This window comes from Staurois parvus, unplaced genomic scaffold, assembly GCF_062004578.1.
Source record: "Staurois parvus isolate SC_StPar_1 unplaced genomic scaffold, SC_StPar_1.0 ptg000407l, whole genome shotgun sequence".
Classification (NCBI taxonomy): Eukaryota; Metazoa; Chordata; class Amphibia; order Anura; family Ranidae; genus Staurois; species Staurois parvus.
This window is the reverse complement of record NW_028318203.1, coordinates 311,478-337,019: the sequence shown is the minus strand read 5'-3', so window position 1 is coordinate 337,019 and position 25,542 is coordinate 311,478. Positions and strand designations below refer to the sequence as shown.

The window sequence follows — 25,542 nt, the reverse complement described above, 5'->3', positions numbered from 1 at the left end:
ATTGCGGCCTGGACAGGAAGCGCCAGAGCGGCGAGGGCCGCGAATCCATTGGCTACGGGAAGGGGGGCTTCCAGTGCCCTATCTTCCCCATACAGGTCTCTCCCTGAAGCCGGGCCGGGTGCCAAGTGGGTGTGACTCACCCTTATTAGCAGGGAAGCAGTGGCACGTATCAGGTGAGTCCGTGCTGGCCGGGGATGAGCGGAGCTCAGCTAAAATGCAGCCGCCATCGTCCCTGGCCGCGCATGCGCCCCCGAAGTTCAGACTTTAATAGCAAGAAATTCCCTGCTGGTAGAATGGTGTCCGGTTTTGGAGATTCTTTTGGATCCTCGAACATACGTGAAAGCGCATCTGGTTTAGTGTTTTTGGATCCTGGCCTGTAGGTGATGTGAAAAATGAATCTGGAGAAAAACAGTGCCCATCTAGCCTAGCGTGGTTTGTGACGTTTAGCAGTCCTTAAATATTCTAAATTCTTGTGATCGCTATATATCAGAATTGGATGTATGGCCCCTTCCAGCAGGTATCTCCATTCCTCCAGTGCTGTGTTTATTGCCAAGAGTTCTCGGTCCCCAATGTCGTAGTTCCTTTCAGCTGAGGTAAGTTTCCTAGAGAAGAAGGCTACTGGATGCATTAGTTCCTTCAGGCCTTTCCTTCGTGAAAGAACTGCCTCTACTGCGTTTTAGGACGCATCTACTTCCAAGGTGTAAGGAAGAGAGGAGTCTGCATGGCTTAAGATGGGGGCTGCTGTGAATAATTTCTTCACTGTCTCAAAAGCCGTTTGCGCCTCTGGGGTCCAATGGAAGTGGACTCCTAACTTGGTGAGGTGAGTGATAGGTGAAATGAGGCCCGAAAAGTTCTTAATGAATTTCCAGTAGAAATTTGCAAATCCGATGAACCCCTGAACTCTTTTTTTGTCTGAGGGTACTGGCCATTCAAAAATTGCTGTGATCTTTTGGGGATCCATTGCAATTCCGGCAGTAGAGATGATCAGGCCCAGGAATGGAATGCTCTGTTTCTCAAAGTTGCATTTCTCTGCCTTAGCATATAGTCCATGCTGGCGAAGCCGTCCCAGAACGCATCTCACATGGTCTCGGTGTACCTCCAGAGATGCGGAGAAAATCAGAATGTCATCCAGGTAGATGTAATATATAAATGATGTAGCGCTGTAATAACTCATGAGTATGGTTATAAACATATCACTCTACTGACATCCAAAAGATAGCAATTGTGACATATATAAGTGATGCGTGCAATATAGAATACACTTATAAATATCCAAGTGATCATAAACAAGTGATCATATCATCATTGTCACACAGTGCTTCCCTATACAGGGTTATGCATCATCAGATAAGTGACTTATATAAACAATGGTGATAAAAAGTCCACTATATTCGGTGTCAAGTTGTGTCTCAAAAATCCACACAATGCAATGATCACACCATGTGCTGCTGTGACAGTGCAGGTAGTGAGAAGTACTCCTATATGGCAGGCGTGCCCGCTCACTTTCCCCCTGCGACCCACAGGGGCCAAATAAGCCTCTTGGATCACCCTGGATCCTACATGATTTCTCCAGGCCAGAAATGACTCCACCACCTTCTATACTCTCTCCTCCTCCTTCCTCTATTCCTCTTTAGTCAGGCAATGGTAGGATGCTCATAAGTATGATGTTTGGGAATCCTGTGATTCACCAACCGTAGAGAAGTGCAACCATATATAAGTGTATTCTATATTGCACGCATCACTTATATATGTCACAATTGCTATCTTTTGGATGTCAGTAGAGTGATATGTTTATAACCATACTCATGAGTTATTACAGCGCTACATCATTTATATATTAGATTTATTAGTTCTATCTTAAGGTGAGATTTGGATGTGAGCGGCTGTTCCTTTTACTCATCCTAGGAGACATAGAAGCGCAGGAGGATTTACATATATCATCCAGGTAGATGACAACAAAAACATCCAGGTAATCTCTGAAAATGTCATTAATGAAATGTTGGAAAGTAGCAGGCGCGTTGCATAACCCAAATGGCATGACCAGGTATTCAAAGTGGCCGAAACGGGTGCGGAAGGCCGTTTTCCATTCGTCCCCTTCCCGTATGTGGACCAGGTTTTATGTCCCTCTCAAATCCAACTTGGTGAAGATAGCGGCAGTCTTGAGTCTCTGGAATAGTTCAGGAACCAAGGGAAGGGGATACCGGTTCTTAACGGTAATCTTATTTAGTTTCTGATAATCCACGCAGGGCAGCAAGGACTTGTCCTTTTTTTCTACGAAGAATATTCCAGCTCCAGCTGGTGAAGTGGAGGGCTGAATGAACCCTTTATGGAGATTCTCCTCAATATATTCCTTTTAGAACTCCTAGTTCCCGTTCAGATAAGGAGAAGATCCGCCCAATGGAGATTTCAGACCCGGGAAGCAAATCGATCGGACAGTCATAGGATCGATAAGGAGGAAGTATATCTGCTCCCCGTTTACTGAATACGTCAAAATAGTCATGGTAAGCTGGAGGAATTGTTTGAGAGATTTCTTTATCAGAGTCCATGCACAGTAGGGTAGGTGGACCTGAGGATACCAAGGGCAAACAATGTTCCTGGCAGTAAGAAGAGGGAAATTGGATCGAGCCCGACTTCCAGTTAATTTGAGGTTCATGTGCCTGTAGCTAAGGAAGGCCCAGTATGAGAGGAAACAGTGGGGCGGTGATAGCATCTAGAAGTAAAAATTCCTGATGATGGTTGGTTACTGTAGTATGGATTGGTGGGGTCTCTTTGTCTACCAGTCCGGATTTAATACGGGTTCCATCAGCAAGAAAAATGTTTAACCCGTGTTCTTTTGGCAGTAATGGGATATGTTGTTGGGCGGCAAAGTTTAAATCTATGAAGCGGCTGCAGGCCCCCGAGTCAATAATTGCCGTCACCTACACAGTTCTTCCGGGATGCTGGAAGGAAATGGGAACAGCCAGGTGAGTTGAACTATTTGAACATGATGGAGGAGCAGCTGAAGAAACAAAGATGCACTTGCGCAATTTAGCTGAGCAGGAATGCACATAATGGCCTGGTTCTCCACAGTATAAACAGAGGTTGTGGACCCGACATCTTTGGCATTCCTCGGTAGTTAGTGAAGGATGTATTAGCCCGAGTTGCATAGGTTCCGGGGCATCCGTATCCTCAGAATCCCGGGTTCTAGCAGGGGGATTGTGCTGGGCTGGAAACTTGGGTAGCACCCAGGTAGGCCTCAGAGCTTGGTTGGATCTTTCCAACCTGCGTCCACGTAGCCGACGGTCAATCTGGATGGCTAACGCAATCAGATCTTCCAAGGAACCAGGTATGCCTACCTGAGCTAGCTCGTCCTTGAGGGGCTCGGCCAGGCCCAGGTGGAACTGATGTCATAGGGCTGCATCGTTCCAGTTTGTGTCACCACTCCATCGTCTAAAGTCTGAGACATAGTCCTCTGCTGCTTGGTGACCCTGTTGAAGCGCATGTAATGCTGTTTCAGCTGTAGTTGTCCGCTATGGATCGTCGTATAGCTGGGCCATGGCATTGAAGAATGTAGTCATGGTGTTTAGGTGTGGATGGTGACTCTTGAGCAGGCAGTGGGCCCAACCCTGAGGTTCTCCCTGCAGCAAGGAGATGATGAACCCCACCTTAACAGTCTCTGTGGAGAAAGTTTGTGCTTGCAGGTCAAAATACAGCTGACATGTGTTTCTGAATGCCCTGAATTTACTTTGATCCCCATTAAATCGTTCTGGAGTAGGCACACAAGGTTAAGGTGAAGGTAACTGGACCACCGTACTAGTACGGGTTTCTGAGGAATCACTGGCCGAGGGAGAAGTAGCCGGATCTGTTGGTACAGAAGCGGGTGTAGCCAAGGTTTGGATACGTTCTTCCAAATGTGCATATCCATCCTGTAAGATCTTAACAGCCTGGGTAAGTGCGGTCAAATGATGACATATCTCATCCATGGGAGAAGGTCCTCTTCCAGGCTCAGACATGGCCGTATGGTACTGTCACGACTCTAGCGGTAGCTCTATAGGTCCACAGTTTGGGGTTCCCTAGGGCGTGGGGTCTAAGCCCCAGTCTGCTTGTTCACCAGAGCCCCTGATGGTGGGGATGGACTTGGAGCAGGCTGAGACCAGGTTGTGGCCCCAAGGTATGCCCAGCTGCGGTAGAGGAGACCTCTAGTGTCACGTAATTTAGTAGTGAGCCTGATGTGAGAAGGCAGAGCAGATCAGAGGAGGATGCAGATGGATCCATGCGGCCGGTAGCGGAGTCAGGCGGGCCGGGTTTGGTGTCCGAAAAGGCAGAGCAGACCAGAGCAGCAGGCAGAAGCATAGTCGGGTCACAGGCCAGGTTCAGCAACAGGAGGTCAGAATGACCAGAAGCAGGCAGAAGAATATCCAGAGACAAGCCAGGGGTCAGGGCAGGAGAAGGTCAATGGTAGTCAGAAGCAGGCTGGGTTCGGCAACAGGAAACAACTCAGAGTCAGGAATCACAGGCAAAGGAATAAGACCATACGGCAATTTGGATCCTGCAGTGGCCCGTTTAAATAGCCCGCCCGGCACCGATAGGCACGCCTGGGTCCTAGTGCCTGCCCAGCGCCGTCATTGGTGACAGGTGCGCCTGGGTCCTAGTGCCCGCCTTCCTGTATGCCTTGTCAGGATCCTGCGCATGCGCAGATTCGTGCGCCGCTGCGATCTTCCCTGACACTGTTGTTGAGTCCTGCAATCACATTATGAGCTCCTTGTAAAACTATTATCTCTTTCCAATAACATCTATGAACAAGAGAAGATATGGACCCCACAATTCCTCTATATACTCCACAATTCTCCCATGTGGACACCTCGTAAGTGGTGCTCCAGTATAGACTCCCAGTTTGGGGAACTCATTTAGAAGAAGCCGTCAGCTAGAATCAAACTCACTACTCTACAGTATGGTGAAGACCAAGGAGGCCTAGCAATACCAAATGTTAGACTTTATTTTATAGCTGCCCAACTTCAGCATCTTACCAGGTGGGACTTAGTAGACACATTAGATCCCATCCATCGGTTACTACTTCCATCAGATACAGATTTCACATCACTCTCACACTTGTTAATGGGCTTCAGATGGCACCAGTGGGAAAGGCATGATCTCTCATCTATTTATTCCAGTCTTTTGACTCTTACCGAAGACTTATAGAAAGAAATGGAAAACAGTCAGAGGAAATAAGAGAAAGTGGTGGGAGATGATTTTGACCTCCATACCTCTCATCTCTCTGTCCTTTTCACAGAAACTCAGTCATTTCTTTTGCATAGATCATTCAGGACCCCAGCTCAATTCTTCAGCTAGGACAGGAGGGATTTCCCCTTTGACCCCAATTGTAGCAGTGATGTCGGGGGTTTGATACGTGTTTTGGAGATATTCAAAAAGTGGAACAATATGAACAGTATTATAATGTTGGTATTCAATATTCCTCAGGTGTTCCTCTTGGTGTCAATAGAGGAGGAATTATTTACACCTCCTCCTATTACAAGTCATATAGCAATAGTGAGGCTGCTGTTTATTGACCATAAAAAATATTACGATCTTGGCTATCATCTCAATCTCCCAGCAGACAACAGTGAATTGAGCAGGTGAACTCCACATTAACATGTGAAAAACAAACTTACCAACATTGTAATTCTCCCAGGAGATGTATGTCTGGCAGAACTGGCTGGATACTCCTTGCTCACTCCTAGTTAGTTCTTCATAGGCTTTTAAAATCTTATCTCTTTTAGCCCCATAGAAGGAGAACGGCCAGTTGTATCCTACTGAATGGTGACTACATGGGGGACCCATACTTGGGGTATGATCCTGGAGACACAGGCCTCATTGATCGGTGTCAGCTATCTATGTATGTACTGGGGGGAGTTACTTGCCGTGTACAGCTGAATTGTTCTAGGTTGTTTCTTCTTTTCTCTGTTCATTTGTTTATAAAAGGTAAAAGTGACACCATAGACAAAGCAAGTTATTGTTCTGTATGATCTGTAACAGTGCCACAACTGCCTATACGTGAGAATGTATGACTCCATTGTCTGGGCTGAATGTTGGGAATACTGTGCGCACTTAGAAACTTTATTAATAAAATCTATTTGATTAAAAAAAATACTGTAGATAATGCTGTACATATTCTTTCTATTCATAAGATAAATTTAGTAATAAACATTAAAAATAGAAAGCAACTTTATGTAGCCCTTTATATAGAATTCTATCTTTTTTCTTTCTCTACAGGTAGATTGATGAACCAGGTTTTTGGGACTTTTTTGTCTTCATGAATACAGCTGAGTCACATGGAAAATAAAACACATGGGTGTCTTAATTAACTGAAAGTCTTTATTGCAGCTCACTGGAGGATTCACACGGGATACAAGTCATATCTGTGTTCTAAAAGTCATGGTTTGGATCCTCTTCCACATTGATCCAGCAGGAGAAAAGTAATTTCAGTGTTCTGGAAGTGACAATGGCTTTACAATAACATCCAACCCAAATATACATAAGAGGAGTCATTTCATACTGCTTGTTTGTAGATTTTACAATGGAGAGAAATTATATCACACACCAGAAGGTTTGCAAGGGAGATAAGCGATATCCTTGTTCTGAATGTGACAAAACTTTTACAAGCAAGAGATACCTTATAATACACCAAAGAGTTCACACTGGAGAGAAGCCATATCAGTGTTATGAATGTGATAAGGCTTTTACTCAGAAGTCAGATCTTATTAAACACAAGAGGATTCACACTGGAGAGAAGCCATATCAGTGCTATGAATGTGATAAAGCTTTTGCAGTGAAGTCACATCTTAATAGACACCAGAGGATTCACACTGGAGAGAAGCCATATCAGTGTTCTGGATGTGATAAAGCTTTTACACAGAAGTCAAGTCTTAACACACACCAGAGGCTTCACACTGGACAAAGGTCATATCAGTGTTCTGAATGTGATAAAGCTTTTACAGTGAAGTCACATCTTATCACACACCAGAGGATTCACACTGGAGAGAAGTCATATCAGTGTTTTAAATGTGATAAAGCTTTTACTCAGAAGTCAAGTCTTCTCACACACCAGAGGATTCACACTGGAGAGAAGTCATATCAGTGTTCTGAATGTGATAAAGCTTTTATACGGAAGCCACATCTTATCACACACCAGAGGATTCACACTGGAGAGAAGCCATATCAGTGTTCTCAATGTAATAAAGGTTTTATTCAGAAGTCAGATCTTATCAGACACCAGAGGATTCACACTGGAGAGAAGTCATATCAGTGTTCTGAATGTGATAAAGCTTTTACAGTGAAGTCACATCTTATCACACACCAGAGGAGTCACACTGGAGAGAAGTCATATCAGTGTTCTCAATGTGATAAAGATTTTACTCATAAGTCACATCTTATCAGACACCAGAGGATTCACAATGGAGAGAAGTCATATCAGTGTTCTAAATGTGATAAAGCTTTTATACAGAAGTCACATCTTATCAGACACCAGAGGATTCACACTGGAGAGAAGCCATATCAGTGTTCTGAATGTGATAAAGCTTTTACACGGAAGTCATACCTTATCGCACACCAGAGAATTCACACTGGAGAGAAGCCATTTTAATGCTCTCAATGTGACAAAACTTTTTCAGTTAATGCCGGTCTAATCTATCACCGGAGGATTCACAAATTTCTGCATTGATTAAATTCTGGAATAAAAAGGACATTAAAGAAGTTTCAGGTGTCACAAGTTAGTTTCACATCCCCAATGTCATCCCACAAGCTAGAGAAGAAGGGAAAAGATAAAATGCTACTTTAAGAGAAACAAACTAAAATCTGAGCAAACTGGAATGTAATGATTGGATGAACTGAGTTTAGTGCTTATGTCCATCAATACACAACTAGAAGGGATTTGAATATTTTATCGCTTGACAATTTGTTTTAAGATAAGCATCAATAACTGAACAGCTTTCCTCATGATTCTCATCTTTATCATGGAGCTTTGAATGAACATGTAATACATTTTCATGATACACCAACTGAGTTGTGTTTCCAAGCATTTTCTTCATTTCTGGATCCTGAGGTAATACATGACCAACACTGCCTCAGTACCAGAGACTAGGATGGGGTCTATTATCTTACCAAGTCTCTGAAGCCTCAGTGGGAGAGTCCATTCCAGGTTCTTCTAACTATTGATACATGATCAGCCAGGCTTGAGGTCTCCAGCTAAGCCCACCTTGTCCACTCCTCCCATTACCTTTTCCATCTCCTCTCCCATTATCAGTGCCTTCTTTCCACATTTCATCTCTCATTGATATTATTGTTATTATATAGGATTTATATAGTGCCAACAGTTTGCTCAGCGCTTTACAATATAACGGGATACAATACAGTAACCATACAGTTTAATACAAGAGGGATAGGAGGGCCCTGCTCCTCAGAGCTTACAATCTAGGAGGGAGTGGCTAGTGGTACAAAAGGTAGTAACTGTGGGGGATGGACTGGTTGGAAGAGTAAAAGATTCCATTATTAGCTGAGGGCAGGATAGGCTTCCCTGAAGATATAGGTTTTCAGAAATTACCTAAAAGTGAGCAGAGTAGGCAATAGTCTGATAAATTGTGGTAGAGAGTTCCAGAGGATGGGGGAAGCTCTGGAGACGAGAATGGGAGGAGGAGACAAGGGAGCTAGAGAGCAGGAGGTTGTGCGAGGAGCGGAGCGTACGGTTTGGGTGATATTTGGAGACAAGATCGGTGATGTAATTTGGGGCAGAGTTATAAATGGCTTTATATGTTATTGTTAGTGTTTTGAATTTTCTCCGTTGGGCAATGGGAAGCCAGTGAAGGGATTGGCAGAGAGGGGTGGAGTACACTGAATGGAGGCCAGTGGAGGGATTGGCAGAGAGGGGTGGAGGACACTGAGTGGAGGCCAGTGGAGGGATTGGCAGAGAGGGGTGGAGGACACTGAGTGGAGGCCAGTGGAGGGATTGGCAGAGAGGGGTGGAGGACACTGAGTGGAGGCCAGTGAAGGGATTGGCAGAGAGGGGTGGAGGACACTGAGTGGAGGCCAGTGGAGGGATTGGCAGAGAGGGTGGAGGCCAGTGGAGGGATTGGCAAAGAGAGGTGGAGGACACTGAATGGAGGCCAGTGGAGGGATTGGCAGAGGGGGATGGAAGACACTGAATGGAGGCCAGTGGAGGGATTGGTGGAGGACACTGAATGGAGGCCAGTGGAGGGATTGGCAGAGAGGGGTGGAGGACACTGAGTGGAGGCCAGTGCAGGGATTGGCAGATAGGGATGGCTGATACAGAATGTTTTGTAAGGTGGATGATATCAGCAGAATTCATGTAGACTGAAGAAGGGATAGCCTGCAATGAGGTCGGCCAATGAGGAGGGAGTTACAATAGTCGAGGCGTGATATAACAAGGGAGTGAATAAGTTGCTTAGTGGTTTCCGAGGTTAGGAACGGCCATATCTTGGAGCTGTTGCGGAGGTGAAGTCTACAAGATTTGGACAGTGATTGGATTTGGGGCTGAAATGACAGATGGGAGTCTAGGATTACACCTAGCACCCTGGCATGAGGGGAGGGACTGATGGTTGTGTTATTGATCTTGATGGAGAAGTCAGGGAAGGGGGAATACTAATAGCTCAGTTTTGGAAAGATTGAGTTTGAGGAAGTGGAGTGACATCCATGCCGATATGTCACTTAGTAGGGTAGTAATGCGAAAGGAGACTGAAGGGGTGAGGAGTGGAGGAGACTGAAGGGGTGAGGTGAGGGGTAGAAAGATAGATTTGTGTGTCATCAGGATAGAGATGGTACTTAAAGCCATGGGAGTTTATCAAGTAACCAAGGGAGGAGGTGTAGATGGAGAAGAGTAGGGGTCCAAGGACAGAACCTGGAGGGACCCCTACAGAAAGAGGAAGTGAAGAGGAGGAGGCAGAGTTAAAGGTAACACTGAATGAGCTCTGTGATAGGTAGGAGGAGAACCAGGAGAGCGCAGAGTCTTGGAGGCCAAGAGAGTGGAGTTTTTTTGAGGAGGAGGGGATGGTCAACCATATCAAAAGCTGCAGAGAGGTCATGTAGTAAGAGTAAGGATCAGTGACCATTGGTTGGGATGAGTACGGAGTAGTGGCCATTGGTTGGGATGAGTACGGAGTAGTGGCCATTGGTTGGGATGAGTACGGAGTAGTGGCCATTGGTTGGGATGAGTACGGAGTAGTGGCCATTGGTTGGGATGAGTACGGAGTAGTGGCCATTGGTTGGGATGAGTACGGAGTAGTGGCCATTGGTTGGGATGAGTACGGAGTAGTGGCCATTGGTTGGGATGAGTACGGAGTAGTGACCATTGGTTGGGATGAGTACGGAGTAGTGGCCATTGGTTGGGATGAGTATGGAGTAGTGGCCATTGGTTTTAGCAGTTAGTAGATCATTAGTGAGTTTTAGTAGGGCAGTGTCAGTGGAGTGTAGTGAGGGAATGCCAGACTTTAAAGGTTCGTGAAGGTTGTTGTCAGTGAGATGGGAGCTCAGGCGATTGTAGACTAAGAGTTCTAATAGTTTGGAGGTAAATGGCAGCAGGGAGATGGGTCTTAAGTTGTTCAGGTTGGTGGGGTCCAGCGAGGGCTTTTTAAGTATGGGAGTGATGTGCGCATGCTTTAGAGGGAAGTGGAAGGCACCAGTAAAGAGGGAGAGATTGAAGATGTGAGTGAGGGAGCATAGGATGGAAGAAGAGGTTGACCGTAGTAGTTGTGAGGGGACAGGATCCAGGGGGCAGGTAGTGAGACGGGCTTCTGAGAAACCTTAGTGACCTCTTCGGTAGTAGTGAGGTCAGAAGAGGAAAGTGTTGAGGGAGGTTTAGTATAAGGTATGCTAAGTGGGATGGATGTCTGTGCAGTGGAGATGCCCCTACGAATTGCATCAATCATGTTTTTGAAATGATTTGCAATCTCGTGAGCAGTGAGTGAGGTACTGGGTGGAGGTGGAGAAAGTTGAGAGTTAGAAGTAGAGAAGAGACGACGAGGACTGGATGACAAGCTATTGATGAGAGTGACAAAGTAGGCTTGTCTGGCAGCATGGAGGGAGGAATTGTATGTGAAGAAAGCAGATTTATATCGGGTGAATGTTTGGTGAGATTTGGTTTTACGCCACATTTGCTCCAGCACACGACTATGTCATTTAAGATCTCTGGTGTGGTCGGTCTGCCAAGGTTGTAATGGGCGGGGCCTGATGCTTCGTGTGGTTAGAGGAGCAAGTGAGTCTAATACGGATGAAAGTGAACTGTTGTAGACAGCAGTGGCCAGGTCAGGGCAGGACAGGGGAGAGATTCTGTCATAGAGTTGGTCAGTTGCAGAGTGGAAAGGAGAAGGGTTCAAGTTGTGAAGGTTTCTGCAGGTGATTGCTGATTGGAGGGATAAGTGTTTGAAGATGAGGAGACTGAAGGTGATGAGATTGTGATCAGAGAGAGGAAAGGGGGTGTTTGTGAGGTTGTAGGATATCATCTCATGGGTGACAACCTTTCAGGCAGGTCTGCGGCTGTGACACCAGCTAGAAAGAAGTCTGTTCAGTGAGAAAACAACATCCCAAGCTGATGCAGGCCTTCCAATACTGAGTTACTGCTGATTTAGGGGATGTATTCAGCAGTAAAACGTAAGCCCAGCTGGCCACTTGTGTTCCATGTGGTTCTGCCAAATGGGATTCCATCAGGTGAAGATCAGAAATCCTTGTTCCATGTTTTCTCTTTCCAGCTATTACTCCTCTCCATAGACTAATCACACAATACAACTGCCAGAGATCTGAACTTACAAAGTGCTGAGTGTGCGGTCATATTCCTACCACTTCTTCCGGGGGACTGACATTCCTCTGATTGGGGTTCACAATAATCACTCTGAGTGCACACATCTCTTTTTGGTGGAAAGTTTGTAAAGAAAACTTCTTCTCCCTGGAAATATTACAACGTTGGCACCAAAGTGTAACTATGGGCAAAATCACTAATGACGTTAATAATGAAATCTGTCATTAGCAGAGCAGGTTTTGTTTTTCTCAGTCTCCTTTTGTTTTATTTTTTGTTGTCCCTCCCAGTAGATATTTTTTGTCTACTTCCTGTAGAAGGCCAAGTCTTTTGGGAAAAATGGCAGTTGGAGGGGTTGGGGCAAATCCTATAACACTGCTGGGGGTGCTCACAACTGTCAGTTGTCATTCATATGGGGGGTTGGACCTTATAGAGAACCTGTTGCTGTAACTGCTGTAGAAGCGTTAGCTGAAGTTGGGCTTTACTTGTTGTGTGTCTTATAATCTATCTAAGACTTCCCTGTACAGGGTGACAACGCTGCTGTGTAATGTTCCTGCAGAATGATCAGGGTTGTCACCCTGTTACAGAAGGTGGGAAAATAACAGATCTACAGACAGGACCAACAGCTGATACAACTATGTTGCAGAGGGAACTCTGGGAATGCTAATGACAGATTGCATTACACATTCAGTTAGCAGACTTCCTGCTGTTGGTCTGATGTTTGAATTGTGTTCTGATATTTACTGTCCTGCTGTAAAAGGTGTAAATGATCGCCCGCATGTTTCCTGTAGTAGCAGGGACTACAAACTCATATCAGGAATAGTAGGATGGCTACCTACCCAAGGGGGTCACCTTTTTGGATTTGGGGGGAAACATTTCACATGGTTTCTTTCCATTAATGACACCGACAAGGGGAGTCTCACTTCACTAACAATAGGAGAGCCAATCATAGGCCAGTAACATTTCATGTTGTCTCAATGTAATTGCAGAATGTTTAATCCCCATTGGTCCAATGGATTCCTAGTCCTTCCAGATGATGTGTGGAAGGAGCACCCTAAAATGTCTTCCCTTCAATTCCATGGATGGGGAATCTAAGTAATCTAAGATAAGTAAGATGAACCGGTGTACTGGAGTCATGGATCAGATAACCAATGACACCATTGATGGTATAGCAGAGCCGACAGCAGAAGTGGCTCCATCACCTAAGGTGGTGTCACAGAACTGCATGGCGGCTGACTATCTCTCAGAAGATCAAGGCGGAGCCTACAATCTGGTGTCAGAGACTGTTGTCCATTTATATTACATCAGGAGGATCTCAGAAGGAGATATCTACACAAGGTAATGGAGTTCCAACAGTCACCTGGGTGGGGGGAAGTGGGATCCATTTTCTTGGATGGGTTTAGTTGGAACTTGGTTGAGTAATATGGCGGCTTTGCTTCTTAGGCCATTAGTTGCTACTATAGATTTGATGATAATCGTATACATTGTTGCTGTTGTGTCTTTCCTGCCAGTTGATTTTGCTTGTTTATGCACATGATTACATTCACATTGTTAGGCCAGAAGATTATTTAAAGCCCCCTAAATATTGTGTTTTATTTTCTGAAAGCAGAGACCCTGGAGAATAAAATGGTGGTTCAAATTTTTTTGTCACACAATATTAGCGCAGCTGTCTATGAAATGCATATTTTCAGTAAAAAAAACACTAACAATAATTCCAGTGCAGAAAAACACAATATATGACCTAATTTGATGAAAAATGAAATATGCGGTTGGCATCAAGTATATAGATACCAAACATGTCAAGCTTTAAAATGTCATGTGCTTGTGAAATGGTGACAAACTTCAGTACCAAATATTGTCCATAGGGGACGCTTTAAAAGCCTTTACAGGTCATCAGTTTATATAGTGAACCATGAATGATGGCTCTAGAGGTATTCCTCTCCCTCTGGTGTGTGCAGAGATATGTACAATGTGTAGTGTGAGTGATGGTTACATAAGTGGGCGGGGCTGGTATTAATGAGGGGCGTGTTGTATGTTAATTAGTTTCTTAGCATAGATGATATAAATAGATCCTTGAAATGTAAACAATCTATCTCTTTCCTTCTGTTGTTAAAGTGTCACATATATATGATGAATAAAGTTGGATGATATTTTCACCGCACAATACCGTGGTCTGGGTTCTTCTACAACACACCCCCCCAAAAATGTCCTCTTCCAGTTCTAGGAGTCTGGTGGAATGGGACACAAGCTGATAGTATCTCTTAAGCCCCTTGTACATGGGGGGTCCGGCCCCTGTGGGTGCAATGCTGGCATTATAATACACCTGGTAGGCACAGGTACAGCGTCCAGCCCCGCTGCCTGCAGCCTGTCAAAGTCTACACTACAGCTGGACGGGGCTCAATGCTGCACCACGTTTACCTCGTGTTTAGGGCGCTCTGTGTTCAGGGAGAAATGGTCGCCATCCTGATCAGACAAAGCATAGAGCAGATGTAGGCCGGTGCAGTCTGCTTCTTCCCCTGTAGGTGGCGCCCGACCAGAGTGACATCCCAGTCTGGAGAGGAAGTCGGGGGACACTTGGCTTCTCTGGGGTTTCCCGGTTCCTGGAGACGGCGTGGAATGAAGGGGTCCATGGAGTCCTGGGGACATTTTTTGTTCTTTGTTTACACCTTTTAAAAATCATTTTATTCCTGAAGATCACTAAACCCCAAATCTGATGTATTCTTTGATAGTAGACACCCTATATAATACAATGTTGGGAGTTGTCATTTTCTATGTTACATGATATTAGCACAACAGTTTATGAAAGGCAACATTTCAGGAACAATATAGTAACGTTTATTTCTGTCTTGGAAATTCGCTTTAACGAATTTCTCCTTACCGTGAGTACTCGCAGTTGGATGCGCAGAAATCCCCCATAAAGCTGTGCGAATCTCGCTTACCACGACTGCAGCCAAACTACACGATTCCTGCCCATCCAAATACTTTAGCTGCTGTTGAAATGTGGGGAATGGAGCTCCGTTACCCTGAAAATGATCACACGACACCTTCAGGTTGATGGTTGAATTCACATAAGGGCCGGCTTCAGGCTCAGCCCCTGGTTTTATTAAAAATACACACATGCCCCCCACATGAATAAAGTCAATCCCCTCCAACCGAACAATGCAATGGGGAGTGCCTATACACAGGATGTACATTCCAATTGGAGCATAGCCTTTCCTATTATCTATCACTGGTCCTCCCCCATGAGCCTTCTGAGGTCAGCAGACTTCCTCCCCTTCCCATGAGCCTTCTGAGGTCATATTTCCTGTCCTACTAGCTTCCATTGGCATGCAAATCCTTAGTACAAGTATTCCCTTATACACCAGTCTGTACCTGGATGGGCCCGATACGATCTTTATTAAAACACATCCATCCAAGATACAGTTCAGATTGGTAATGGGTTGTAAGATATGCATAAGCCTACACGCGGAGTTCATACCGCTTGGCGCCTTGCGTTATGAAGCCCATGTGGTACTATGCTGCTGATATGTGGATACAGGCCCGCGGTCTACCGCCAGCGACATTCGCATCGAATGCTGTGGTGGTATACAGGCCGGTCTATAAGCGCAGATCTGCCATCTCATCCATTACCAAGCTGAGTACTGTAAAACATACATTGTACATGCGCATGGCCCAATTGCAGCCTTCAGAGCTTTAATTAAGCCACACGAGAGACATATGAATAACACGAATATATGACACATTTAAAGTTCGACCAACAATACAAAATTTCCATGACATTCCCTCCTGTTTTATCATATTCTCCTCGTGTCCCTTCTTGATCTTCTTCAGCTTGATGGGTGTAGTCTCAAACCTCAAAGAGTTCCTGTAGTTGTCCCTGAGAATAAAGCTCCACGGGGTACCTGAAACAACAAGACCCGACGCAGACTCGACGCAAACAGGCTTGATTGAAGCAATGATCCTCAAGAGCGTTGGAACCTTCACTACAGGAAGGCTCTTGCAAAAACCACAAACAGACTTGTGGTATGAATAAGGCTTGTGATCCCACGGTGGTCTGGGGAGATCCAGCAACAGATTCTCAAATTGCCCCTGCAGACGGGGCCACACAAGGCTGGTCTTGACCCAGACAGTTTTCCAAATCGCAGACACAAACCATGATGAGGCTTGAAGCTTGCTTGAAGGTCTTGGAGAATGGGGTCTTCAGGGAGATAAATTAGAGGGAAGCCAGGACGTAATCTGTAGAGAAGGTGGTTGGTTGGTGAGGTCTTCCTCCGATCAGTGGTTGGAGTGGGATCCCAGGAGCGGGCATGGAGATGTGGTCGTCTGCCCGAGCTTGGTTTACACGGTCGATGAGGCAACAGGAACATCTCACCGCGGCATATAAAAGGCAGATGAAAAAGAGAAGCATCAGGACATACACTCCCACTTCCTTCAACCAAGATCCGATGGAGAACAGGAAATCTCCCAATCCTCCCAAACCCTTGAACGGATTCCAACCCTCACTAGCTATAGCTCTAGCTTTTCCCTGTAGTTCACTAACTTTGTCCATATGGGCCTGGACCTTGTCATCGGTGTCTTCTATCCAAGTACAACAATCCTCTCCGATGAACTCACAGAACCCCCCTTTGGCGGCTAAAAGGTAATCAAGGGCCATCTTCTCCTGAAGCACTAAAATTCCCATCTGCCGTTGTTCTTGGGCAATTTCTCTGACAGCCTCTACGGTCTCGTTAAACATACTATCCACGATGACAGAAAAATTGTTCAGGCGCTTCATAAGTTCTATTCCCCATCCTGTCCATGAGGGGAACCAAGCCCATGCCTGGTCGCCCTCAGAGAACAGCTCCCTGCGAACTCTCCCTGCCATCCTTACCTTCTTGTGGACCATCAACTCTTCATGATCCATCACTACATAGGATGCTGGGACTAGCTTTATGAGGGCACACGAACCTTTCGCGTTCTGGGGAAATGTTCTATAGGCTGCCGAACCACACAGAAAATAGTATGGACCTGTCAGAGCAGGAGGAGTTCCTCGTTCGGCCTCTGGCACTGAGCAACAGTTGCACAGACTGGGGGATTGCTCCCTCAGTCTGCACATCACATCCGTCCTTCCAACACACGTGGTCTGGTCGGTCAGTGTGGTTACTCAGAAGGGAAGTCTGGTTAGTCAGATTGACAGTTATACCTCCCTCACAGGTGGTAGTCCCAACAAACTTGTTACCTGTGCCAAAGCTGATGTTAAAGCACACCTGAGGGCTGCCTAGCTGCCCAGTTACCCATAATGGACTGACGAGGGTCCTACAGGAGCTAGAGCTAATATTGGTGCTGAAACTGATGTTACCTGCTAAAAATGTGTCATTAAGTTCTACCGACAAATGTCTACGTGGGGGCTGACCAGGGGTCCCTTGCTTTTTCATGCCGACGCGGATGTCATATAGGGCATGAACAGCGGCCATTGCGGACATGTGATGACTGGGTGGGGGCTTAGAGCATACCCAACAGTTGGTTTTGTTGGCGGTTCTGGCTAAACGCAGGTGCATTTTAAATAAAAGGTTGGGGTATCTGCCGTCTTTTCCTCCGTTCACACACATGTATGACATACAAACAAAAAGAAAAAGGAAAATGACACCCCTCATTCTCTGGTGTAGCTGAAAAGCTTCTTGCAGTAGCTTGCGTGCACCCAGTTGTCTCGTCCCTCGAGCTTGAGTGAGGTAGGTGTCGTCAGCTGGACTTGGTATGGTCCGGTGAACCGTGGCTCGAGTCCGGTTCTTTGATGTTTCTTTAGGACGACCCAATCACCTGGCTCAATAGAAAGAACACCTGTTATTGCATTTGGATCGGGGAGCGATTCGCGAACCCGATGGTGTATCTTCTGCAGCTCCCGTTGCAGAGATTGCACGTAACCTGTAAGCTGTGAATGCAAAGACGACAACTGTTGAGGAAAGTACAACCCTGTTTTGGGAGGTCCCCCAAACAACACCTCGTAGGGTGACAGCCCATGTGGTTGCCGAGGGGCATTCCGGATGGAATAGAGGGCAATGGGGAGACACTCAGGCCAAGGTTTTTTGGTATCGGCCATGATTTTGGAGATCCTGTTTTTAAGGATTCCGTTAAAACGTTCAACCTTACCGCTACTCTTGGGGTGATATGGGGTGTGTCGCCGCTGACTCCAGTTCCACCAAAGAAATGTAGTCGTGTCCTTTGGAAGAGAGGTTAATAGTGGACAAAGAAGACATGTTAGCAGAAGAGGTGTTAGTATTGTTAGTCGTGTTGCAAAATTCAGCACTGTCATTGCTGTCCTCCCCCCCCTTCTCATCTTCCAATACAGGAAGAAGAGAAGCTGGGTTAAGAATAGTGCATCGTTTAATAGTGAGGTTAGTGGGGGTTAGGAGGGCTTTCCCCTGAGAGGGGTACCTTGCCTTGGATGTCCTGTTTTTGCAAGACCGTTCTGGCTGCACCGGTGTCGGTGAGGCAAGGGAGGGGATATTTTAATTCCTCTAGAAAAAGATGGATCTGGGCCGACACCGATTTGTCAACTTCCTATGAGAATTCATAGGAGTTACTTACCATGGTGGTCATAGGGGCGGAGGACTCATCAGGAATGAACTGCCACCTACCTTTAGGTAATTGGGGACAGCTCCTCCTCATGTGCCCCGTTTGGTGGCACTGGAAGCACCTGGGTGGGGGCCTATCCTTCCTGTGACCCAGATCCCTTGGTTTTTCGTGTGGGGTCTGGGACATAAGAACTTTGGCCTTGTCCTGTTTTCTTCTATCCATTTCCCTCTCTATTGCCGCAAGAGTGGAAAGGATAGCAGGGATAGGCATCTCATTATATTCGGGTCGGGCCAGAACCAGCCTTTCCCGAATTTTAATATTGATGCCTTCCAAAAATTTGGCCCGCAACAGAATGTGCGTCGCGGTCACCTTTACCCCTTCAGTTGGAGCATCAGGTCCAACTTCCAGATCCGCATCCAGTGCCGTCTGCTTGAGACGGCGCCAGAAGCAGGCGCTTTCCTCATTAGGACCCTGGGTGAGCTTCATCATGTCCGTAGTAGAGGTAGCACCATACATTTCTGGAAGCTTTGCCTTTAGCTGTGTACAGAACTCTTTGCCCCCTGAAGTCATCTCCTCATGAGTGGTTATAGAGCACCCTGCAATCACTGTACTGGCCACTTCCATGCCCACCTTTGCCCGCAGGATCTGCGCACAATCTGACCCGCTCATACCATAGCTGAACTGGTTTTGTCCAAACATTCGAGCAAATCCTCTCGGATTGACTCGATAGTCCGGGAGCTCAGCCAGAATAGTGCGGATCTCTGCCGGGGTGAAGGAGACATGCCAAACTACCCGTTCCCCTAAAGTCCGTTCCCCCTGTGCATTGGGAGGACCTTCAAATTGCTGCACCCTGACTGGATAGGCCTCGGTCCGGGAAGAGTGCAAGGGCTGACCCAGCATCATCGGTGGGCTTGGATTAACCACCTCGCTTACTGCACCTTCAGGTTTGAGGTCCCTCAGATCAGGGTATAGCTGGGGGGCAGGGGTCTGATCAGTGGTTCGTAGCGCTTTGATGCAATCCGCCCTGTTTCTTAACCGGGTGTCTATTCCCCTTGATTCACAGATAGTCTGCAAATCGGTTGTTGAGTAGGCTTCATAGTTGGAAACAGAAGGAGCTGGGGTGAAGCAGGAAGAAGGGAGAGGTAGAGGTAGAGGCTGAGGCATAGATACAGAAGACACGGAAGGTACATCAAGAGTGATGTCACTAACAGAAGAGACAGGTGCAGTTATACTTATCTCAGCCACTGTTGGTTGTTGGGGAACCCCAGCAGACCCTGATCCTGCCTGCCTTAGTAGAGTCAGCCCTGAAAGAGCTTCCTCCACCTCTGACACCGGATCCTCCTGTTTTATTCCCTCTGGAGGCCAGGTATACATCACCTGGTTCTTCCGGACAGACACCAGTTTATGTATGCCCTGCTTCCCTAATCGGATTGACCTGTGAAGCCATAGCTGTGCGATCTCTAGTTCTGACGCCTGCATCCGTGGTCCAAATTCAGAGATGAATTTTTTCCACCTCCATGCGTCAAATGTACCTTCCCGGGGAATTTCCCATCTGGTACCCTTCGACCATTTATTCCACCTTTTGAGGGGTTCTGTAGACTTCCCCCCCAAACTCACCTTCATCAGTTGTGCAGCTGTCCTTACCCTGAAGAGGGCTGCTTCCCCCTCTCTCTTCATGGACTGACTACTGCCCATCGTGACTAGTCACTGGTATATATCCCGCGTCCGGGTACCTGTTTACCCCCTGGAGCACTCGGTGGGATCCTACCGAGAGGCCTGATTCCACCACTTTCCCAGCACAGCGTAATTTATGTGATACTTATCGATCACCCGAAGCGCATCAAGTGGTGGTCAGACTGAGAGCACACCTCCCACTCCCACAGCGCAATTTGTGTGATCCTGACCACCCGAAGTGTTTGTGGTAACCAGGCTAAGTGTTATACTTCCCTGGACCGCCCACTCGCACAGCGCAATTTATGTGATCCTGACCACCCGAAGTGTTTGTGGTAACCAGGCTAAGACTTCCCTGGACCGCCCACTCGCACAGCATAATTTATGTGGTCCTGATCACCCACTGTGTTTGTGGTAACCAGGTTAAGTGTTATACTTCCCTGGACCGCCCACTCACACAGCGTAATTTATGTGGCTCTCATCACCCACTGTGTTTGGCAGGCCACACCGCACAATGTTGAAAGTGGCTTTTCTCTCCCTGCACACAGTAGCTAACACAAGTCAAAACAAAAAGAGGGGTTCTTGGATGTTACTTAGGGGTCACTGGTTGGCCGGAAACCTGCTAACTGACCTTTAGGAAATTTGTGTAAACAAAAAAAAACTTTCCTAATACACAGAAAAACCCTTTTTCAACCTGAAAAACGTTAAAAAGGACAAAGTGGATCCTTATGAAAAAACACGGGACGTTTCACAGTAAAACAATTACACAGAGGTGAACCAAAAAACTGCGCCAAAAGTAACCTTGTTGCTGACGCAAAAATCACTCATACCAGCACCGCTAAACAATCTGCGCTACACACGCAATCTTCACTGCAACCACCTACAACCGTTTACACAAAAAGTCTGCTGGATGCGAAACACGCAACACAGCAGCTTTAAAACAAACCCGCTTTACAATAAGGAACTACTTTTAACAGGAAAAACACAAGAAAAACATAATCACTATACAAGAAATCTATGTGCAAAAACCCAGACTTCACTGCGCTCCCTAAATGTGGAACATGTGAGGGGAAAACTCGCTTAACACACTTTAAATTGTCTGGCAATACGCAAATTTAAAGCTAAAAGCAAACAAATGAAACTGTAAAAAAATTTGGATTAAAAACACAATATGGGTCAAATGCATATAGAAAGCTGCATACACATTGCATAGAGATCATTGAAACTCAAAGCGAAACTTGGAAAAAGAATGGTGGATAAGCCACATGGTATTCACAATTGGTTGCCAAACAAAGCAGCACATGTGGTTAGTCAAGAAAATGGCCCCCCCACAGGGAAGCACATGGGAACACTAGAATGGCCCCCCACAGGGAAGCACATGGGACAGAAGCCTCAAAATTGCCTCTAACCTCTTACATAAAACAGACTTTTGGACAGAACATACACTGGACAATTACACAACAATATACAGCACACATACAACACAATTTGGGCACGATCACAGAACAGACATAAAACACCAACATATCACACTAACATGCACATGTAACAGAAAGGACCCCCTGCTGCATGCTTGCTGGGAGCAGTAGTACCACAAAACATTGCACAGACTACATACAAAGATCTTACAGCAGTTAACAATTAACCTAAACCTTTCAGCACTGTAATAATTACCTCACGTGGAGGGGGGTAGAGCAATTACCACAGTACCTACAACCCGCAAATACTTACCTAACACTATGCAACAACTTTTACCCGTTAAAACATATACCCGTTTAATTTTTGGTTGGAAGATTTTTTTTTAACTAGACCAAATCCAGCCAACCAAACCCACCCCTCTGCTGCTCTCCGCAGAGACAAATCTTTGTCTTTCACCCACAAATCAAGAGTTTAGGACAAAAGACTAGGTCCTTGCTAAGCGGTAATTCTTGTTAGCTAACAGAGAGCGAAATCAGCCACACGAACGTGCAAAAAGCGATCCTCTTAATGGCAGAGAGACCTGAAATGTGCCGGCATACTTTTTGCTAGTTCATGATGGCCTATTCCCCCCTCGTACTTGGTTAACTATGCAAGAATACGCGTTAGTATCCACCAGGCTCGCCAAACTGTCTTGGAAATTCGCTTTAACGAATTTCTCCTTACCGTGAGTACTCGCAGTTGGATGCGCAGAAATCCCCCATAAAGCTGTGAATCTCGCTTACCACGACTGCAGCCAAACTACACGATTCCTGCCCATCCAACTACTTTTAGCTGCTGTTGAATTGTGGGGTGGAGCTCTGTTACCCTAGAATGATCAAACGACACTCTCAGGATGATGGTTGAATTCACATAAGGGCTGGTTTTAGACTCAGCTCTCTGTTTTATTAAAAATACACACATGCCCCCCACATGAATAAAGTCAATCCCCTTCCACCGAACAATGCAATGGGGAGTGCCTATACACAGGATGTACATTCCGATTGGAGCATAGCCTTTCCTATTATCTATCACTGGTCCTCCCCCATGAGCCTTCTGAGGTCAGCAGACTTCCTCCCCTTCCCATGAGCCTTCTGAGGTCATATTTCCTGTCCTACTAGCTCCCATTGGCATGCAAATCCTTAGTACAAGTATTCCCTTAAGCTACATTGTACATGCGCATGGCCCAATTGCAGCCTTCAGAGCTTTAATTAAGCCACACGAGAGACATATGAATAACACGAATATATGACACATTTAAAGTTCGACCAACAATACAAAATTTCCATGACAAGAGGCGGATGTCTCCCCCCGTTCCTGACCGCCCTCTGTTAGCTCTTCCTCACTGTACAGTGGGGCTGAGCCCACAGCATGCGATACTTCGCTTGGTGAGGGAACACCAAAGGACAGGGGCAGGTAGAGGACACGTGATTTCAGTGGGCTTGCTCCCGGGCCATGCCAACTAACGGTTGTGTCTGACGTACCCACCGACCGTTGGCTGTAGGTGTCAGAGGTGACCTGGGAAGAGGAAGATGACGGCAGGGTTGTCGGTGGAGACACGACCGCTGGATGACACCGGGAGCACTGGCCTCTGGCTGCGACTAGTGCTGCCTCGACCCCTTCCTCTGCTGCCACGTCTGCTCGCTCCTGAAACATTGCCTCCTCTGCCACTCCTCTGCGTGTTGTCTGACATACTCTTTAATTCAATAAGCACCCCAAAAATAAAACCGGATTTAACTCTTTGAACGTACAATAGTGGTTGTGAAGCAGAAAGTCAGTTTATTGTACACAATCGGTCAATTGCAGCTTGCCGTTGGCTGGAAACTGTACGTTTATGTCACTGGAATGCACTAATCACCCAAAAAATATTACCGCCAGCCGGCGTGTAAATGGATTTAACTCTTTGAACGTACAATAGTGGTTGTGAAGCAGAAAGTCAGTTTATTTTGCACAATCGGTCAATTGCAGCTTGCCGTTGGCTGGAAACTGTACGTTTATGTCACTGGAATGCACTAATCACCCAAAAAATATTACCGCCACCCGGCGTGTATATGGATTTAACTCTTTGAACGTACAATAGTGGTTGTGAAGCAGAAAGTCAGTTTATTTAGCACAATCGGTCAATTGCAGCTTGCCGTTGGCTGGAAACTGTACGTTTGTGTCACTGGAATGCACTAATCACCCAAAAAATATTACCGCCAGCCGGCGTGTAAATGGATTTAACTCTTTGAACGTACAATAGTGGTTGTGAAGCAGAAAGTCAGTTTATTTTGCACAATCGGCAAACTGCAGCACCAACTGTGCACGACAGCCACCAAAAAAAAAGGGTGTATGTCACTTTAAATTTTCGATTCTTTGATAGATGTGGCCCTGAGTAACGATTCTGTGTCCCTGAGTAATGATTGTGTGTCCCTGAGTAACGATTCTGTGTCCCTGAGTAACAATTCTGTGTCCCTGAGTAACAATTCTGTGTCCCTGAGTAACAATTCTGTGTCCCTGAGTAACGATTGTGTGTCCCTGAGTAACGATTGTGTGTCCCTGAGTAACGATTGTGTGTCCCTGAGTAACGATTCTGTGTCCCTGAGTAACGATTCTGTGTCCCTGAGTAACGATTCTGTGGCCCTAAAGTCTCTGTGGCCCTAACTCTGTCCCTTAATACACACAGGTCTGTCTCTCTTGAATGACCGGAGGCTAATGGAGAATTCTAAGATGGCCGCGATTTATAGCTCCACCATTACACAGTGCTGGCTGGCTGCTGATTGGCTAATGCGCTCACATGTCATGAATGAATGCATTATGGGTCAGCGCGCCTTGTCTGCGCGCCTTCCCAGAGATCCCCGCTCCGTCGCCACACATGTCGCCGCCATTTTTGGGAAAATTCGATTCGTGCATCCGAAGTTTGCTAATCTTCGGATTCGTCGCGAATAGAATTTTTCCAAATCTTCGGAACGAATTCCACTTCGTCATGTTCGAGTCGCTCATCTCTAGTCTTCACCTGTTGAACATAACAGTAATTGTCGCAGTCTGTCTGTCGCGTCACTATGTTTTTTCTGATATTTATCGTTAACAACAGAATTTTTAATTCTAGACATAAATTTAATTGGTAGCCATAACGGAAATAAATAATTTATTTCATGATCTGGAAGCTGATGGCATTTGACATTCATTTCATACATTTCCATGTTGCTGTAGATATCTTCATCTGAATCATAAGCAGGGATGTCTTTTAAAACTTTCATTCATTGATTATGTATTTGCAACTTAAGTTTTGCAGTTTTACATAACAATTCTTTATGTTTAATTTGTGTTTCGTCTTCAGAGTCAATATCTGAACTTTCAGAGATATCGGACAGCCGTGGCTCTGATCTTGAATCACTCTGTTTGTCATCTGTGTTTATCATGGCAACCTGTTTACTGTCATTCTGCAGTCTTAACAAAAGATTTGTCTTTGAATCAATTTGTTCCTCAAGATTCTCTATAGAATTACAAAAAATGTCACAGTTTGGGCAACTAAGAGCATCTTGAGACAAATTTTCATGCTTTTCTGTATTCTGTACAGTGCTACATTCTGTCTGTTTTAATGTACAAGCTTTTTTAACAGGTAAATCAACATTCAAAATTCAACATTTTGTTGCATATTCTTACTAAATTTAAGATGTTAGATATCTTTTTACGCTGTCTGTGCACAGTAAATCTAGATTTATCTATCTGAATATTGGCCTGTAAACATTCATTATACATATAGTGCCATAGCTGACCGTCTTCAGGATATAAAGAAACATCTTTAAACTCTAGCTTGCTTTCATTAACTAAGTCATCAATAAATTCCATAATTGTTACTCACTGAAATCAAAAGATTTTCTCGTTTGACCCGGCTCAGTCACTGGACCTCTCGTCCACGTCTGTGTAATCGCCTTTTCTGCTAGGTTCTTTTCACCGCGCTTTTCCCAGACTTGACAATCACAGAATTGTGCGTTCTCCCCCTTATCAAGGAATGGAAAACCGGAGAAAAAACTTTGGCGGAGGCTGGCTCACCAGAATGTTGGATTTTAGACACATATAATACTTCTTTTAGTGTCTTGAGGCGA

At 45.7% G+C, this 25,542-nt stretch overlaps 1 protein-coding gene and 1 long non-coding RNA gene across 2 annotated transcripts in view; one reads left to right on the top strand and one right to left on the bottom strand.

The window, feature by feature from the left end:
- LOC149455063 (uncharacterized) overlaps positions 1–25,542 on the top strand; it is a 261,113-nt gene that overhangs the window by 148,828 nt on the left and 86,743 nt on the right. Inside the window, 1 exon segment of the mRNA XM_089686698.1 lies at positions 6,937–7,217. Within this exon segment, the coding sequence (XP_089542824.1) occupies positions 6,937–7,217 (281 nt within the window).
- On the bottom strand, positions 14,828–25,502 carry LOC149455064 (uncharacterized). Its single transcript, XR_016314109.1, has 2 exons — positions 25,299–25,502; positions 14,828–17,576 (listed from the first exon to the last, which is right to left on the bottom strand). It is a non-coding gene; the product is annotated as an uncharacterized LOC149455064 (long non-coding RNA).